This window comes from Triturus cristatus, chromosome 1_2 (genome assembly GCF_964204655.1).
Source record: "Triturus cristatus chromosome 1_2, aTriCri1.1, whole genome shotgun sequence".
In the NCBI taxonomy this organism is placed as follows: domain Eukaryota; kingdom Metazoa; phylum Chordata; class Amphibia; order Caudata; family Salamandridae; genus Triturus; species Triturus cristatus.
Window position 1 is genome coordinate 650,732,559 of NC_140580.1, and position 18,050 is coordinate 650,750,608.

At 41.3% G+C, this 18,050-nt stretch overlaps 1 protein-coding gene across 1 annotated transcript in view; it reads left to right on the forward strand.

Moving 5' to 3' along the window:
* Window positions 1–17,625, forward strand: part of TSPAN14 (tetraspanin 14) — a 306,394-nt gene extending 288,769 nt beyond the window's left edge. The window contains exon 9 of the mRNA XM_085608121.1: window positions 11,076–17,625. Within this exon, the coding sequence (XP_085464247.1) occupies window positions 11,076–11,147 (72 nt within the window). The 3' untranslated portion in view covers window positions 11,148–17,625. The remainder of the gene's footprint in view (window positions 1–11,075) is intronic.
* Window positions 17,626–18,050: the final 425 nt, after the last annotated feature.

Consider the following 18,050-nt stretch of genomic DNA (forward strand, 5'->3'; position numbering starts at 1 on the left):
TTGCACATTGGCAAAACACTCACCCCCAGTCACAGATCTGGGTTTAATCCATTGTTATTTTGCTCACCACGCCACCCCAGTTCAGACATGGCCATATTCACGCCAAGATGCCATTCAAGCACAAGTTTCCCGATGACGACAGTCCTATTAAAATCCCTTTGAGAAAGAAACCTTTTGGAACTAGCCCTTTCTTTCCACTACCATCATCTCCTCCTCCTACCCCCTCCTCAACTTTACATCCTTTACACATCACACCTCGTCACTCTCCATTATCTCACCATGGCAAAGACAATACTGATGAGGGAGACACACACTTACCAGTGGATCTGTGGACACATTATACAATTGACCCTCCAATGGATAATGATCCTGACCTTTACCCTGCCAAGCCATCTCCACCTGATGACAATTTCTTCTACCAAGAACTCATTACCAGAGCTGCACAATACCATGGGGTGGAGCTCCACAAAGAATCCTTCGAGGAGGATTTTCTATTTGAGACTTAAGGATCCACACACAGGTCGATCCAGACACTCCCTATGCTGAAAGGTATGGTGAGGCATGCAGACAAAATTTGTAAAGACCCTGTACGTGCACAAATCCTCACTCCTAGAGTAGACCAGAAATATAAACCTTCCCCAACAGATCCAGTACTTTATTAAAGGCTAGTTACCACATGATTCTTTGATAGTATCTAATGCGCGCAAGCGAGCTAATTCTCAAACTTTAGGGGATGCTCCTCCCCCAGATAAAGAATCAACTCATTGATGCTTCTGGCAAATGTGTAGCTGTACATGCGGCTAATCACTGGCGCATTGCTAACATGCAGGGCCTTCTAGCAAGATACGAAAGGGTGCACTGGGACGAAATGGAGCAATTACTACAATATCTCCCAGAGGATCAAATAGCCAAAGCTCAAGACTTAGTCCAGGAAGGGAAATTAATTTCCAGCTCTTCCATAAGTTGATCTCTAGATGCTGCTGACACCGCAGCTAGGGAGATAATTAAAATCATCTTACTCAGAAGGCATACCTGGTACGGATTCCTGGGTTTAAACCTGAAGTCCAACAATTCATTTTAAATACACCTTTTGATAAGCAACATCTTTTCGGACCAGAAGTTGCTCAAGTCCTAGAGAGTGAAAAAGGACAGTGAAGTTGCCAAATCTATGGGAGCACTTCAGTCTCCTTCAAACAGAGTTTCCTTTTGGCGCTTCTCCTACTGGAGAGAGTCAGATCAAAACACTTCCTCCTACAGAGGTAACAACCCATCCTCTTCTCCAAAAGGATTTTTCAGAGGATTTTTCAGAGGATTTTTCAGAGGAGGTTATAGGGAAAACAGTTCCAAAGGTAGGGGTAAAAACACCACACCCCTTTTCTCCCCTTTCCCTAATAAACAGTGACTTCCCCACAGTTCCCTCCGATTATTCCACACCAGTCGGAGGAAGACTTCAGCACTTTCTCACCATATGGGTATCTATACCAGCCGACAAAAGGGTGCTTGGAATTTTCCAAAATGGTTATTGCCTGGAGCTTACCACCAATCCTCCAAATATTCCACCTTGTTTTCACAAACTGTCACCAGACCATCTCAACTTTGCTTGGTGCAATCTCTTTTACTGAAAGGAGCTATAGAACCAGTTCCACTTCAGTACCAAGGGTCTATTCTCTTTAGTTTCTGATCCCCAAAAAGGACGGCTCGTTAAGACCTATTCTAGATCTCAGAGAGTTGAACCGATGCATACTGTCAGAGGACTTTCACATGGTGACCCTTCACCAAGTACTTCCTCTTTTATAACAAGGCGATTTTATGCCTACTCTAGACTTAAAAAACGCATACGTTCACATTCCAATTCACCCAGCTCATTGCAAATACTTCAAATTTGTCAAAGCAGGCAAACCTTACCAGTTCAAAGTACTTCCGTTTGGAATCACTACTGCTCCCAAAGTGTTTACCAAATGTCTGGTAGTAGTAGCCATTCATCTCAAAAGACAATGTATTTGTCTTTCCCTACCTATACGACTGGCTCATCAAAGCCAGCACTTACCAAAGCTGTCTGCAACACACTCAGACAACAATACACTTCATCAATTGGGCTTCACCATCAATGCACAAAAGTCTCACCTGTGTCCTGCACGGATGCAGTCTTATCTAGGAGCTACTACCAACACACTAAAAGTTCTAGCCTCTCCCAATGCAGCCAGAATTTACAAGATTCAGTCTTTGGTACTACAGTTTCAACCCAATCAAACATTACCAGCCAGAGTTTTCATGCAACTGCTGGGAATGATGGCATCTTGCATCGCAATCGTACCTCATGCAAGGCTTCACATGCATCCCCTACAAGAATGTCTAGCGAGTCAGTGGAATCAATCACAGGGTTAATTAACTGATCTAGTGTTGTTAAGCTACCACACCCATCACTCTCTGCAGTGGTGGAACCCTCAAAATGTATCAAAAGGACAGCCCTTCATAGACCCTATTCCACAGACTGCATCTCTCACTGGTTGGGGTGCCCATCTCCAACATTATACAATCCAGGGTCTGTGGAGCGACAATCACAAAAGTCTCCACTACCTAGAACTTCTGGCAGTGTTCCTAGCACTCAAAGCTTTTCAAACTCTCCTTATAGGCAAAGTTGTCCTAGCCCGCACAGACAACATGATAGCAATGTACTATGTACAAAAACAAGGAGGGACACACTCTCTCCAACTGTCACGCATCTCACAAAACATTAGAACTGGGCAATTCATCACAAGATCTATTTCCTGGTGGAGCACCTTCCAGGAGTAAACAATCAGATTGCCGACCTCTTCAGCAGGCAAAGGCAACAAGATCACGAGTGGTAACTTCATCCCCAAGTTGTTCTTCCCTACTTCCAACACTGGGGATTTCCACACTGATCCTAATAGCCCCCACATGGGCTTGTCAACCTTGGTACACCACCCTGTTAGAACTATCAGTGGTTCCACATCAAAAATTACATCTCACCCCCAGTCTCCTCACTCAGAGCCATGGAGAAATCAGACATCCAAATCCCAAGGAGCTCAACCTAGCGATTTGGCTCCTGAAGTCCTAGAGTTTGGTTATTTAAATCTGCCATCACAATGTATGACTATTTTAAAAGAAGCAAGAAAGCCTACTACCAGAGCTTGCTATGCAGCAAAGTGGAAAAGATTTGTTATTTATTGAATTAACAACAAGATCAATCCTCTAGACGCTTCTTTACAAAATATTATCTGTTACCTGTTGCATTTACAGCAAACAGGGTTGGATTGCACATCTATTCTTTTACACCTTGCAGCAATGGCTGCATATTTGCAAAACAGACGGTATTAAAAATTCCAGTAATCAAAGCTTTCATGGAAGGTTTGAAAAGTAATACCACCAAGGGTTCCACCTGCGCCAGTGTAGAATTTTAATATTGTCCTTACAAGACTTATGGGTCCAACCTTTGAACCCTTACATAAATGTCCTCTACAGTTTCTCTCATAGAAAGTGGCTTTCCTTATTGCTATCACTTTGTTGAGGAGAGTTGGTGAGCAACAGGCTTTAAGTCTGGAAGAACCTTTTTTTCAACTCCACAAAGATAGTTGTTCTATGCACCAATCCATAATTCCTGCCCAAGGTGGTTTCTGCTTTTCATATTAACCAATCAGTTGAGTTACCTGTGTTTTTTCTTCGACCTGATTCAATGGCTGAAAGAGCTCTACACACGCTAGACTTTAAAAGAGCTTTATTATATTGCATAGAAAGGACCAAAGTTTTTCGCAAAACCAAACAACTATTTGTTGCATTTGCGCCACCTCACAAAGGCAATCCCATCTCTTAATCAGGCATTTCAAGATGGATTGTGAAATGCATTCAAATATGCTATGCAAAAGCCAAAATAACATTTTCCATACCCCCTAGAGCGCACTCTAAGTGCAAGATAGAGGCAACATTCCTCTAGCTGACATTTATAAATCAGCTACATGTTCTACACCACACACATTTACTAAACATTACTGTGTAGATGTGTTAGCAAGACAGCAAGCTAATGTAGGCCAGGCAGTGCTTAAGACACTATTTCTAACAACTGCAACACCTACAGGTTAGCCTCCGATTCGTGAGCATACTGCGTTATAGTCTATGCAAGCATGTGTATCTACAGCACACATGCCTCAAACGTATAATGTTACTTACCCAGTAAGCATCTTTTCTTGGCATGTAGATTCACATACGCACACCCACCTCCCGGGAAAACTTGCTTACATACATACGCATGGCATCTCTATTCTACACTTATGCACTCCATTCTCACCCTCTTGCGGGAAAACAATCTAACAATGGAGTCGAAGGCCAATGCACACTATTTCCCAAAGGAGGAGTCACCTTTCCTCGTGACCGGAAAGACAAAAAAAACTTGTAAACATCCGAATGCAAAGTCCTGCCATCTAGTGTTGGGTCAGAATGTGCACAAGTTGTTTTTCTCCGAAGAAGTCTTTCGAGTCACGAGGTAAGGTGGCTCCTCTTGGTGGTGATGTGCATCGACTTCATTGTTAGTTTGTGTTCTTTCTTCCGTTGGGTTCAGACCTGTATTACTGCCCTCCTGTTCGAGACCGTTTTCAGGATTCTCGTCAGTATTGTTTTTCAAACGCGTTTCCTTTTTTGCATATCGAAGTTTGGAAGACTTTACTTTGTTTAACTGATGCATTCCACGCCTTACCCTCACTCGGCTCCATCAATGATAATCTGCTAATGGAACGCACTCTTTTGATTCTGCCCCCATTGCCACTCGAAGTACCTGTGGACTGACCTTCCCCAGGTCTGCAACCTGTGCTTATCCCCCAAGCACAGGGAAGAAGACTGTGAAGCCTGCCTGTCGTTTCAATTGAAAAAGACTCTGTGGGACAACGGGCACGGCACAGAGAAATGCAGGGATTCGAGATTGAGCAGATGCCTGATCTCTACGGACTGCAAGATATCAGAGGAAGAACTTTAGGCCTCTGCTGCCGAAGAGGAAGAAACCTTTTCTGTACAAGATTCATGCTCCGAGCTGGAGATGCAGGATCTGCTGCAGAGTCAAGGTGCTAGGAGTACCCAAACTCCTCACCTACCCACACCAAAACTTTCGGTTTCCACCTAACAAAAGGTCTCCAGGCCACCATTTCCATCTGGCTATGTTTGGCACCGAGCTTCAGCTTCCCCCCACCCTTGAGCTCGGCACCGAAAGCATGTCCAAAGCCTTCCGGTTCCGCGCTGAGACTCAACCTCTTTGGCTCGGAGCACTCCGTTTTGGAAAACCAAAATTGGTTTGGCTCCGAAACCTTTGGTAGTGAAAACAAAATCAGCTCCAGAGCCTATTTTGGAAACCATGCAGGAGAGACTCTATCCCAAAAAGAAATAGACCCATATCCATCCTGATACTGCCTGCCTTAGTGGCGCCTTCTTCAAAGCGGTAATCTTCTCTTCAAGACACCATTGATTTGCGAGTGCCTATGAAGAAAAAGAAAAAAGACCAGGCTAAAGGTCCCCTGCACCCTATTCTTTAATCTTCTTCATCTCCAATACCACCACCTGCACCTTCTACACCTCACTCACCACATGATTCCTTTAATATTACACCTCTGGGATCTCCACATATAGACCCAGGTAGGGATGGGTGGGGCATAATAACACTTATGTTGCACCACGGCCACCAGACCCCTTGCAGGATTACGAAGTACACCCCCTAGGGCATCCAGATCTATACCCTGCCAAACTCTCACCTCCTGATACTACCTCATATCAGGAATTTATTGCTCAGTAACTAATTGCTCGGGTGACATTGTGTACCACACACAGAGCTTCTCTATTGCTTCCAATGCTGAAAGGTATGATGTGCCATGCAGATGCTATCTTTAAGGATCCTGCACAGGCTTGCATTATTACCCCCAGGGTAGATAAAAAAAATATAAAGCCGCACAATCTGACCCAATTTTCGTTAGGGGCCAGCTTCCACCTTCTCCATAGTTTTTTCAAATGCTTGTAAATGGGCTAATTCATTAACTATAGCCGACGCCGTCCTCTTGAGAACGAATCAAAACTTACTGACGCATGAGGCAAACATGTTGCTGCACAGTTTGCTAATCATTAGTGGATCGCAAACACACAAGGGCTATAGGCTAGATATGATAGAGCTCATTTGGACGAAATGAAGGAACTCCTCCAATACCTCCCAGAGGAAACTAAGAAGAAAGGGCAGGCGCTAGTTCAGGAAAGGAAGTTAATTTCCAATTCTTCCATTAGATGCGCACTGTACACTGTGGATACTGCCTCCAGAGACATTAATACTAGTGTCCTCCTATGCTGGCATGCCTGGCAGCGTATCTCTGATTTTAAGCAGCAAGTCCAACAGACATTACTTAATGTCCCTTTAGATAAAGAGCACCTCTTCGGCCCACAGGTAGATGAGGCTTTAGGAAAGATGAACAGGGACACTGAGGCTGCCAAATCCATGGGGGCACTCCAAACTCCCCTCTCCTCTTGGTTCCTTTCATCGCTCCTCTTACAGAGCAGGTTCCAAAGCTGCTTTTACACATACCTAGCCATCACCTTACAGATCAAACTCCCACCTCTCCATCTAAAAGGAGGGTATTTCAGAACCAACTATAGAGGTAATAACTTAAAAGGTCGGGGCAAAGGAACATACACGCATGATGCCCCATCGGTAACAAGTAGTGACTTCTCCTTACCCTGATCATTCCATACCTGCCAGGGGTTGATTGCAGCATTTTCTCTCCATCTGGCAGTCCATTCTCAGACATTATCCAACACTCCTCCCAGTATTCTACTTTGCGCACACATGCTCTCTCTGAATCATCAGCAACTGCTCAAACAAGAAGTGCAAGTACTCTTACTCCAAGGAGCTATAGAGCCAGTTACTTTATAACATCAAGGGGCAGGGTTTTACTCCTTGTACTTACTTATTCTCTAAAAGGATGGTTCCCTATGGCCAATTTTATATCTAAATCACTATATATTATCAGAGCACTTTCATCTGGTCACACTTAAACGGGTGCTTCCACTTCTACAGCAAGGCGACTTCATGTCAGCACTAGACTTAAAGGACACTTACTTTCACCTCCCCATTCACCCAGCACATCACAACTACCTCCAGGTTGTGATAGCAGGAAAACGTTATCAATTCAGGGTACTTCCATTCTGAGTAACCACTGCTGAGTCACCAAATGCTTAGCAGTGGTAGCAGCGCATTTACGCAGACAGGACATTAATGTCTTCCCGTATCTAGACGACTGGCTTATCACAGCCCGTACACACCTTCTGTGTTCTCTAGACACTCAGATTACCATACACCTCTTACATCAATTGGGATTCACTATCAATGTCCAAAATTTCTATCTTCAACCTTCACAGCTGCAGTCATATCTAGGGGCTAAGCTCAAAACTCAGTTAGGTTTAGCCTATCCAAATGGAGCCAGAATTTGAAATTTTCAAACACTGCTACCACAGTTTCAATCCAATCAATACTTGACATTCAAGACTCTCATGCGTCATTTGGTAATGATGCATCATGCATAGCTAGAGTGCCTCATGCAAGTATGAACATTCGTACTCTACAAGAATGTTCAGCACAACAGAGGACTCAGTCACAGGGTCGACTTGACAATCTAGTGTTGATAGACAGCCACACTCATCACTGTCTGCAGTGGTAGAACACACAGAACCTGTTAAAAGGCGGCCGGTCATCGATCCTGTTCCACAGATCGTGCTAGCAGACTCATACCACACAGGGTGGGGTGATCACCTACAACATGTAACAGTTAAGGGTCTCGAACACAAAACACCAGAATCTCCATATGAACTACCTCGAGCTTCAAGCTATTCACCTAGTGCTGAAAGAGTATCTACCTCACCTCATAGGCAGAGTTTTCCTAGTCGGAACGGACTATATGACACCCATGTACTATGTACAAACAATAGATAGGGGGCTTATTCTACAGTTATTGCGCCTCCCGCAGACCATTTGGCAATACATCACAAAATCCATCTGTTAGCGGAACATCTTTTGTGCATGGACAACTATTTTGCCGACCTCAACAGGATGCAGCATCAAGTCCACAAGTGGGAACTCCACCCTCAAGTCCTTCTCCCATACTTCCACAAATGGGTGTTTCCACAAATAGAACTCTTTGCGACAGCACAGAACACAAAATTCCCAAACTTTGCCTCTAGATTCCCACACCCGTATTTAAAGGCAATGCTCTATGGTTGAGTTGGTCAGGGATATTTGCCTATGCTTTTCCGCCTCTTCCTCCTCTTCTGTTTCTGGTTCGGAAGCTCAGTCAAACGTCTCTCAAACTCATTCTGGTGGCTCCCACTTGGGCTCATAAACCGTGATTCACCACACTACTCGATCTCTCAGTAGTTCCACACTAGAAGCTGCACCTCAACCCGGATCTTCTCACTCAGAACCATGGCAAAATCAGACATCCAAACCCAAAGGAGCTAAACCTTGCTATTTGACTCCCGAAGTCCTAGAATTCGGATACTTAAATTTGCCACCATAACGTATGACCATTCTTAAGGAAGCACGCAAATCTAGCACTAGAGCTTGCTATGCAGCCAAGTGGAAAAGATTTGTTTTTTACTGCTGTAACCAAATATTGACCCATTCAGTGCTTCTGTTCAAAACATTGTTACCTTCTGCATTCACAGCACTCTGGCCTTGCTTACACTTCCATACATTTATATCTTGCTGCAGTGGCTGCTATTTACAAAACAGGAAACCCTTATCCTTGTTCAAAGTGCCAGTTATTAAGGCTTTCATGGAAGGCCTTAAAAGAGTAATCCCACCTGCACCCGTGTAGAATCTCAATATTGTTCTCACAAGACTTATGGGTCCACCCTTTGAACCATTACACAATTGGTTTAACTGGGGAGTGAAGAGGGTCCCCACCTTACAAGCATGGTTGTGGAAGTATGTCTCGCTCTGCGTGTTGCAGTACGCTAGGCACGGAGCCTAGCGTTCGGCAACACGCACAGCGAGACATATACTTCCACACTTCCTCACGCCCGAAAGATATTTGGGGTCCCTTTAGGACTTACGTGGCGTCCACTTCTTCAACAACTGATTCGCAAAAGGAGCACAGACTTGTGCCCACTGGGGTTGGATAAATGTGTATGTGGGATGTTTATGGCATATGTGATTACTTCTAGCTTTAGACTCCATCTGAATTTCTTGATTATGCGCAATTATGATGGGATCCAGAAGGGGCATTTGAGCTCTTATACAGTCAGTTGATGTTGATTGAGAAGCAGGGGCATGTGCAGGACCGAACTGCTTATGTCACGCCTATGGAAGTGTTTTTTTTCGATATACTTGTTAACAATCTACTGAGATTATGGTATGACAGTGAGCACAATAGTATTAAATTTATTGTACCGTTACAAAATGACAAAGTTAAAAAAAAAATAATAATTACACAATTTCTACCTCCAATTTCCATCTTGAAAAGTAGCTTTCTTTATTGACATCACTTCACTAAGGCGTGTCAGTGAGTTGCAGGCACTAACTTTAGAAGAACCTTTTTTCCATTTACATAGGGATAGGGTGGTTCTTCGTACCAACCCAAAATTCCTTCCAAAGGTAGTGTCCTCTTTCTACCTTAACCAATTGGTTGAACTACCTGTTTTCTTCCTTCAAACAGATTCTGTGGCAGAAAGAGCTCTAAATACACTAGATGTCAAAAGATAACTAATGTATTCTAGTGGCAGATCCAAAGTCATTTGCAAAATTAAACAACTGGAAAGCCCATTTCTAAATCAGGTATTTCTAGATGGATCGTTAAATGTATTCAGACATGCTCAACTAACTTTGTCTTTACCCCTTACAGCAAACTCTACTCACAAAATAGGGGCTTCTATGGCTTTCTAAGGCACATCCCTATAGCTGACATATGTAATGCAGCTACATGGTCTTCACCACACACTTAAACTAAACACTATTGTGGATGTTCTAGTACGCCAACAAGCTAATGTTGGACAGGCGTTGCTACGTACACTTTTTCAAACAACTGTAACACCCACTGGGTAACCACTGCTTTTGGAGAGCACTTCTATACAGTCTACGCAAATCATGTGTATCTACAGCCACACATGCCTCAAACTGATTGTTGCTTGCCCTGTAAGCATCTGTTCTTGGCATGTAGTTCTGTAGTGCCCATCGTCCTCCATGGACACCTATGGTTGTTGCAGTTCCTATTTACACTTTCACATGCATGGGCATCTCTTTACTGATACTTGTACTCCATTCTCACTCACCTGCGGGAAAACAATCTAACAATGAAGTCAATGCCCATGCGCATTGTCACCAAGAGGAGGGGTCACCTTACCTCGTGACTCGAAATACTTCTTTGAAGAAAAGAAACTTGCACACATCCGGACCCAACACTAGATGGCAGTAGTATGCAAAGCATGTGAATCTACAGCACTGCATGCCAAGAATAGATGCTTAAATGGTAAGTAACAAAATCCTTCCCACATTGTCATGTCTGCTGAAAGTGTTGCAGTAAGTTGTAATATCTGAAGTTTGGGTTCTAGGTGAGCAACCATTACGGTGCTAGAAAATTACACATTGCAACAATAGTCTTTGTGAATACCATATTGTGCAGAGCTGACAGCAGGGTTGTGTTTGTTTGGGGAATGATGTCGTGAGGAAGGAGAGTTGGGACAAGCTCCCACTTCTAGTACCATGATCTGCAGGGTTTTGGGATGTGTGCGCTCAAATCTTTCATGAGGTCACTCGGCTGGCTGCAAAGGAGATCAGAGATTTAATGCTAGGAGGCGTTTCTTGGATCTTCCCTTAGAAAATGAGAGATGTAAAATTAGCTTCCACCCAGCGAGATGCTATGCTCATGAGCCCACAATTGTCAAATGGACAACTGTATTAGATCTGAAGTCTTCTTCTCTTGGATCTATTGTGGACAGTTTGATTACTTAACAGCATTTTCCACTGAATATATTATTTGTGATTAAACCATACCTTATGCCTGTCTGTATTAATTAGTTGTGTCTTGTTTCTTGCATTTCAGATTTTTGGAATTTTCCTTGCTAGGACTCTCATGTCCGATATTGATGCAGTAAAAGCTGGTTACCACATTTGATGGTTTTTATCAGACAATGTGTTATCTTACTGGTCTACAAAGATGTTTTTTCACCATGAGCAAGGTTTATGTGCACTGGTCTACGGATTACACCTTGCCACCTTAAACATGTCTCTGCTTCCCACCTTTGCTCCAGGAAAAGAAACCACTTACTTGAAATAGACTTCACTTAAGCCGAGTACTACTCCCCATCATTTATTCCTGTGAAAGAATGCTACGAAATGCCCTGAGAATATGAAATAATGGAAATATTGAACTTCCTGCTCTTTTTTCACTTTGTTGTGGACGGTCCCCTTAAAGTTGGAGCAACCCTTGTAATACAAGTATGGCAGCAGTATCCTACAAAGGGGTTGCTAATATTTCAGTACTCGACATACTGCCGAAAGAACAGCGCTGCAAGGGTCTGTCTAAAGCATCACCAACAGTTTGAGGCATCACGGACTTATTGCAGGAAACATTTCCACATCCATTCCTCAGAAGTGGAGGATATGCCACCATTGCGGAAAGGTTTTCGGACAGGATATGTCTGCAGACGGCGGCCCTGAATGTTGTGGAACAAGTGTACTTCTCAATGTTATAATGTTGAGATTTATCATGTTTTGATGTGCCTGCCTCTGATAAGCGGTTTATGTGCATTACTGTTTACCATGGTCATCTTATACAGCTCTCTGCTGTCCCTGTTCAGCTGTCAAATGTTGCTTGATTTTCTTTCCTTGGCCTTGCAGGATATCCTTCATGTCGATAGTAGAACTTCACTCATCCCAAAGTATTGACATGTAGTTGTTAAGTAGTCATACATTTAAAATGTTTTTGATGGTATTATCTAATTTGGAAGAATTTTAAAGAAATGGTCAGAATGCCAAGTATATTCTAAAAGGTGAAAGATTGTTTTTTATGATAGGGCACCGCAGTCTGTAATATGTCATTAAGTATGCTACAATTTCTTCTACATTTAACAATTGAATCCATTTAGCTTTATTTTCTAATGGCCGACTGTTTCTTGATTGCCAAACCCATTTCTTCCAGCGGTATCTCTAGGACTTGAAAGACCATCTAAAATAGCAGGAAGCAAATGAGAGTTTGAAATGTATTCTTAATCTTTTTGTCCAAAGAGACCTCCCTGTTTATGGATGATCATCGCTCCTTCTAGGTCCAGGTTTCTTAGAGGTGTAATCAGCATTTCACGATTCTATCACTTGAAGGGCGCCTGTTTCTGTTGCCTAATGAATATCACTAAAGTTCAGAAATGACACTTATTTTGAATATCCAGAGTGAATTCACTTGCTTATTTAAGTGTTTTACTAAATGTTTGAGACATGTTTATATTAGGTAATTGGGGAGGGAGGTTTAGAATTGTGTCGTTTACTTTTTCTCTACAGCTATGTAAATAGTTTATATTTATAGGAATGAAAAAGTTAGATCTCACCACCGTTCACAATTCTGCTTAAACATGTTTGACTGAAATCACTCAAAGCTGCTCCATTTGCAAAAAACGTCTGTTTTCTGCATTCTTCAATTGCAGATGAAATATTTCTCTTGGATCACTGAAGATTGATTTGTGCTATTCCTGGATAGACATTGTTGCTCCTGTTGGTGTACTTAGTATAGAGATCACTATGATAGGGTTCAAACCAAGGAACCCATCATGGACGCAAATATCAGAGTGAGCAAAACAGGATTCAGACACTTGGCGATTTTTACATCTGCTACTTGCGTCGCCTGTAGGCCTATGCTGGTTACCTTTCCCAGGTATTCAGTGCTTTGCAGCTTGAGCTGGTTGACCCAGTCCGTGCAGCCGTTCTATGTAGGTTTTCCAGGTCAATAAAGGTTTGTGACTTCATCATTTCAACAGTGCTACATGCAGGAACACTTACAGCAGTTTTTCTATTTTATTTACGAGTTCACCTTCATTTACTGAATGAAAGGGCTGTTTTCCTATAACCACCATTTACTGCATCATGTTGTAAGCTAAACTTGCAGTTAGTTATACAGCATTCACTGCCTCTTATCTATTTCCCTTCACCCGGTGGTACTGGCGTAAATGAAGTAAAAACAACACATATCTGATGTGATAAAAGTTGAGATTCAATGCTGGGAACTGATTGTAAGCAAGGTTTATTGTACTTACCAATCTTTGCATATTCTCTCTGGAACTCTTGTTTCTGAGTCCTATTAATTGATGCTTCCTCTTCCCTTCAATTTCCAATCCAAGCCTTTCACTTAATGAGGTTTATTTTTATATCAGTGATGTTTTACTTGCATAGCCTGGGATTGGGGCTCGAATTTTAAAATTATGGTCTTGAATTTGTTTTAGCTGATAGGGTTGTGGCTGAAATGTCCAGCTTATGTGTTCATGTTGGTTTCTTCGCTGCAGCGGTTTTTATGCCTTTTACCTTTCCTGTGCATATCCTCCTCAATGGCATTGGTAACTGTGTTTGATGCACCTATGAATACCATAGACTTTGATTTTTAAAGTCAGAAAATTATTATTTTTACCAGAAGGTACATCCGCCACTGGTACATAAGTGGTGTTTGTTCAATTTTCCTTCATGGTACCCCTTGTAGCCATTCCAAAAACACATGATCTCTAGCAGTGTATAAACTTGTCAGGTGTTTCTTGTTTAAGCAAACTTATTGTGGATTACACTGCCATATAATAACATTGTCAGAAGTGTACACGGCTCAAATGTAAATATGCATTATGTGGGAGAATTAAGTCATTTTTCTCCATCTATTTTCAAACCTGTTGTGCTGTGAATTTGGGATCCAGATACCTTGAGGCACACATCTGAAGAAGGGTTTATTCGTTCAGTCATATCCAACCATTCCAGGATGCAGTACAATGTACGGGTCTTTCATTATTGTTGTTAGTGCTGACTGTATATTTATCCTTTTTTTTTTTTTTTTTAAATGAAATGTGACCACTTAGTTGTTTGGTAAACTGTATAATGTATCCAATGTGTTTCAATCAATATTTTTGCGGAGCCCTTCGCGGTGTCGCGTTATGGACCAAAAGTGATAAAACGAAGTTTGAGCACTTGATGCTCTCATCTAAACCTACATACAAACATTCCACACTTGTAAATCTTAGCTTTTTCCAGATTACTTATTTCCTTAAAGAATCTGCTCTGTCGCTCTGTCATTCCCAAAATTATGAATCTCATTCCCTAAGGGATATTAGTTTTCATAGCTTGCTAAATATAGTCCAGACCTGGCATGTAGGAGCAGAGGGTATGTAGAAATCACATTTAGCTTTCACTGTTGTTTTGCAACCTTACGCATTTGCAGATTTAGCGTTAAATTGCCCAGAAACACATTTCTTACTAAGGGATGTACATGTTGAAAACAAGTTTACGGGTTTCATATTAGATTTGCCACATGCACAGACCTTCTATTTTCTTCCATGAAAATGCCTGCTGCTCAAGCAGTGACTTTATGAACCACGAAGGTGTGCACCAGAGGCAGCAATTTTAACATATTTTCGTCTTGTGGTAGGATAGAATATCACTAGTAGCGCAAGAAAATCTTGCCTTTTTCCTCTACAGTTGATATATCATTCAGTCATAAAAATTAGTAGTCAAGGAGATGAAGAGTCCTCGGTGTACTTGGAAGAGCGGAAAGTGACTCCTCAGACACAGCTCTAGTGTTGAGAAAGTCCTTTTCCATCTTGTCCCTGCTTTTTAATGTCAATTGCTTGAGTTTTCTGTTGTCACACACCTTCCCTGTGTGTCTTTCGTTGCACATTTGCTCGTTTATTTTTGCCCTCATACTAACTAAATTTGAATCTTTTTCCCTTTGAGCGTTATTTAGATGTTCAATTAGATTTGCATGAAAGTTATGTAGAATAATGGGCTTGTTTCTTAATCTTTCTTGACTCATAAACTGCAGGCTGCACCCTGCTGCTGTTGGAAATTTTTGTCTTCACATTACAGCTTGTATTTCTGCATATTGTCCACAGTTTTTTAAACTACTTTTACACAAATCTCATTTGACAAGACTTGCTTATTCTTTGCAGTTTCCTCAAGTGTTGGTCCTTTAGACGGTCGGAATCTGATAAATGATGGACCATAATCCGCAATCTTTGCCCATTTACCTAGAATCAGCTCTTCCATTGTTAGCTGCAGAATCTTTAAAGTTAGAAGTGAAAGCGTGGTGTGAGCATCAATTGTTATTCTTCTGCATACCTCTGTTAAATAATTACAGCTCTATCTATGTTTGAGGGTGCATTAGTAATGTTACTGAGCATGCTGTGATCTTTGCAGTAAGTCTTTGTGAACTACGTACTGTGAAGCAAGCAGAGAAATGAAAAAACGCAGACTGTTGGAGAAATCCATGTAACGCCTACCAGTTTGAAGGGGGGAGATGGTGTCTTTCCTCTCGCTGTACATTTAGATTTTTTACTTTGTCCTTACACCAAGGTCTTAATGAACAAGGTCAAAGTTGTACTGTTTGAACATTCTTTTGATGATCCTGAAAATAGATTTTGCCATCAGTGCATGGAGCAAATTAGCTCCTCCTGCTGTATTATATTGGTTACAATCCCTTTCCAGAGTATTCCTCAATGAGACAAGTTAGAATTTGCCTTCCCTTTTTTTACATAAGGGCTGTTTTTAGGTTCATTTATGCATCCTGCAAATTAACAAACAGTGGATCAATCACCCAATGATTTTTTTCTTATATTCTTATGCAGATCTTGGCTGTTTTCTTTGTTAAAGAGTTGGCCTCACTTATACACATGAGACAGATATTTCTCTGTTTCTCATTGAAGCAACAGTCAGTCTGTTCATAAATGTAATTTGTTTCTTTTTTTGTTATCCAACAACTTGCCTTTATTTTGTGACCAAGGAGCTAGCCTCCTTGAGAAAAGAGAAACCAATGAACTAGTAAGACAGATAATTAAGTTACCACACATGCTGCGGAAATGTATAGGCAACATTCAAGCCACATGATTGAAACCATGCTGAGCTATCCTGATTGTCATTGTCATCATTGAGGTGCTAGTCGTAAAACTGGTTGTTTGCGCTCTGAACAGCCTCAAGACTTCACTAACAAACAGTGAGGACACCTGAGCACAGGGGTCTTCTTGTCTCAACAATATCCAGAAAAGCCCTGTCAGCTGGTCTTACAGGTTGTTTTCTGAAAGCTCATTTTTCCATCTCTACAATCCCAATCGGCACAGTTAATAAGGGGCAGAATCAAAACTTTAGTAATCTTCCTAATAAAACCTAAAGCAATAAATGAATATCCAACATTGGGGCCCATGACTGTATGTACACATTCAAAGGAAGAGACCACATTGCTACTACCAGGCAGGACTAATCCAAACATTGTTGGTGGTTAAAATTGCACACTTATGGTAAAGTTAACTCTTGAATTTACTTAAACAACATCTTGAGATTTGAATTAATAATTTTTTCAGTGCCTAGTTTCAGTCAATCTTTCAAGCATCATATTTTCTGTTGTGACTACTTTAACTGAACAGAAATAGGGACATTAAGACTAATAATTGATTCTCAATCCTTCACATTTTTCCTGTTGGGACCCTGTATCTCCAGACAAACGTAGGTCTTCATAGAATGTGCGTTTTTACTAGTCTAGGGAACTGAAAATGTTTGCACGCATACCTGATAGCAATGCGGGTCTTTCAACCTGCACTTTTGGATATATTTAAAGTACCAGCCTCTCCCTTACCTTGGATATTTGTCACATCTCTTTTCCTACTTCAGAAATGCTCCTATGTGGCTGGCCCTCCACCGACTCGCACATGAGTAAACAATCTTTTGCTTTATAGAGACATTGGTAAATGTTGAGTTTCATTGTTTGAGTTAATTTGGAAGATATTGTTATAAGTTTTTGGGCGACTTGAGCCATTTCACAAATCGCACTAATGGTATTTGTAGTAATAGTCTTACAACTTTTTTGAGAGCTACAACATGTTTTTGAAAACCCAACGTTGAGATGCTCCTGATCACGACCCAGCAAGCTGTTAGTTTTATTTATAACATATCTTGCCTACATACAATGAGAATGGAATGACTTATGAGTGAACAAGAGTTGACTATCTTTTTACATTGCATGCTTGCATCTTGATTTCTTTAGTTGGGCGGGAGGAGCAAGTGCTAATTGCAATTTTTGCGTTCTTTAAATCATCACTGCCTAAATAATATTCTGCTACGCTCATGCAAAATGTTCTTTAAGCTTGTACTTTTAGTGTGTGGAGCTTTGTCATTTGCTGGCTTTGTTGAATAACTAATCCCCCTTTTTTTAGCTCTGTAGATTTATTTCAAGATAATAACTCCCCAAATTGTATTACTAAAACACGTTTGTATTACTTTTCTTAACTGTGTTTTATATTTTTTACACTGAAAGATGGAGATAGTTTTGTTATTTGCATTGTTTTTTTGTTTCTAAGCTGGCACTCCTTATTGAGTGCATGAGCTTTTTGTCTGTTTTGAAATAAAAACTGAATTGTAAAGAAGAGGTTGTCTGGGTGGAAAAGATTCCATTGAAATCTGTGCACATTCGTGTTCTAAATATATTTGAACAGTGTGGTGTTGACTATTGGTACTGATTCTTTCATTTCATTTAAATAGAAACAAGGCCATAGTACATACATTTTTTTAAACTCACAGGTATAAGCATGTTCAGGTAAAGCCCGGTACTACATTTCATGTCCAGAACATTGTTTGAAAACCTAAATGTCCATCGTTAAGTAACGTATAACAGACTCCAACAAGGAAATGTTGACAACTCAAGTGAGGACAGTAGAGTGACTTGGTCCAATAATAGCTGGTATAGACCTGCAGTTCAGACATTCCAATATCGGTCTTTCTTTTACTCCCATTTTAATTTGGAAAATTCTGTGGGTGGAATGTTCTAATAGCCTTGCAGGCATTGTATCTA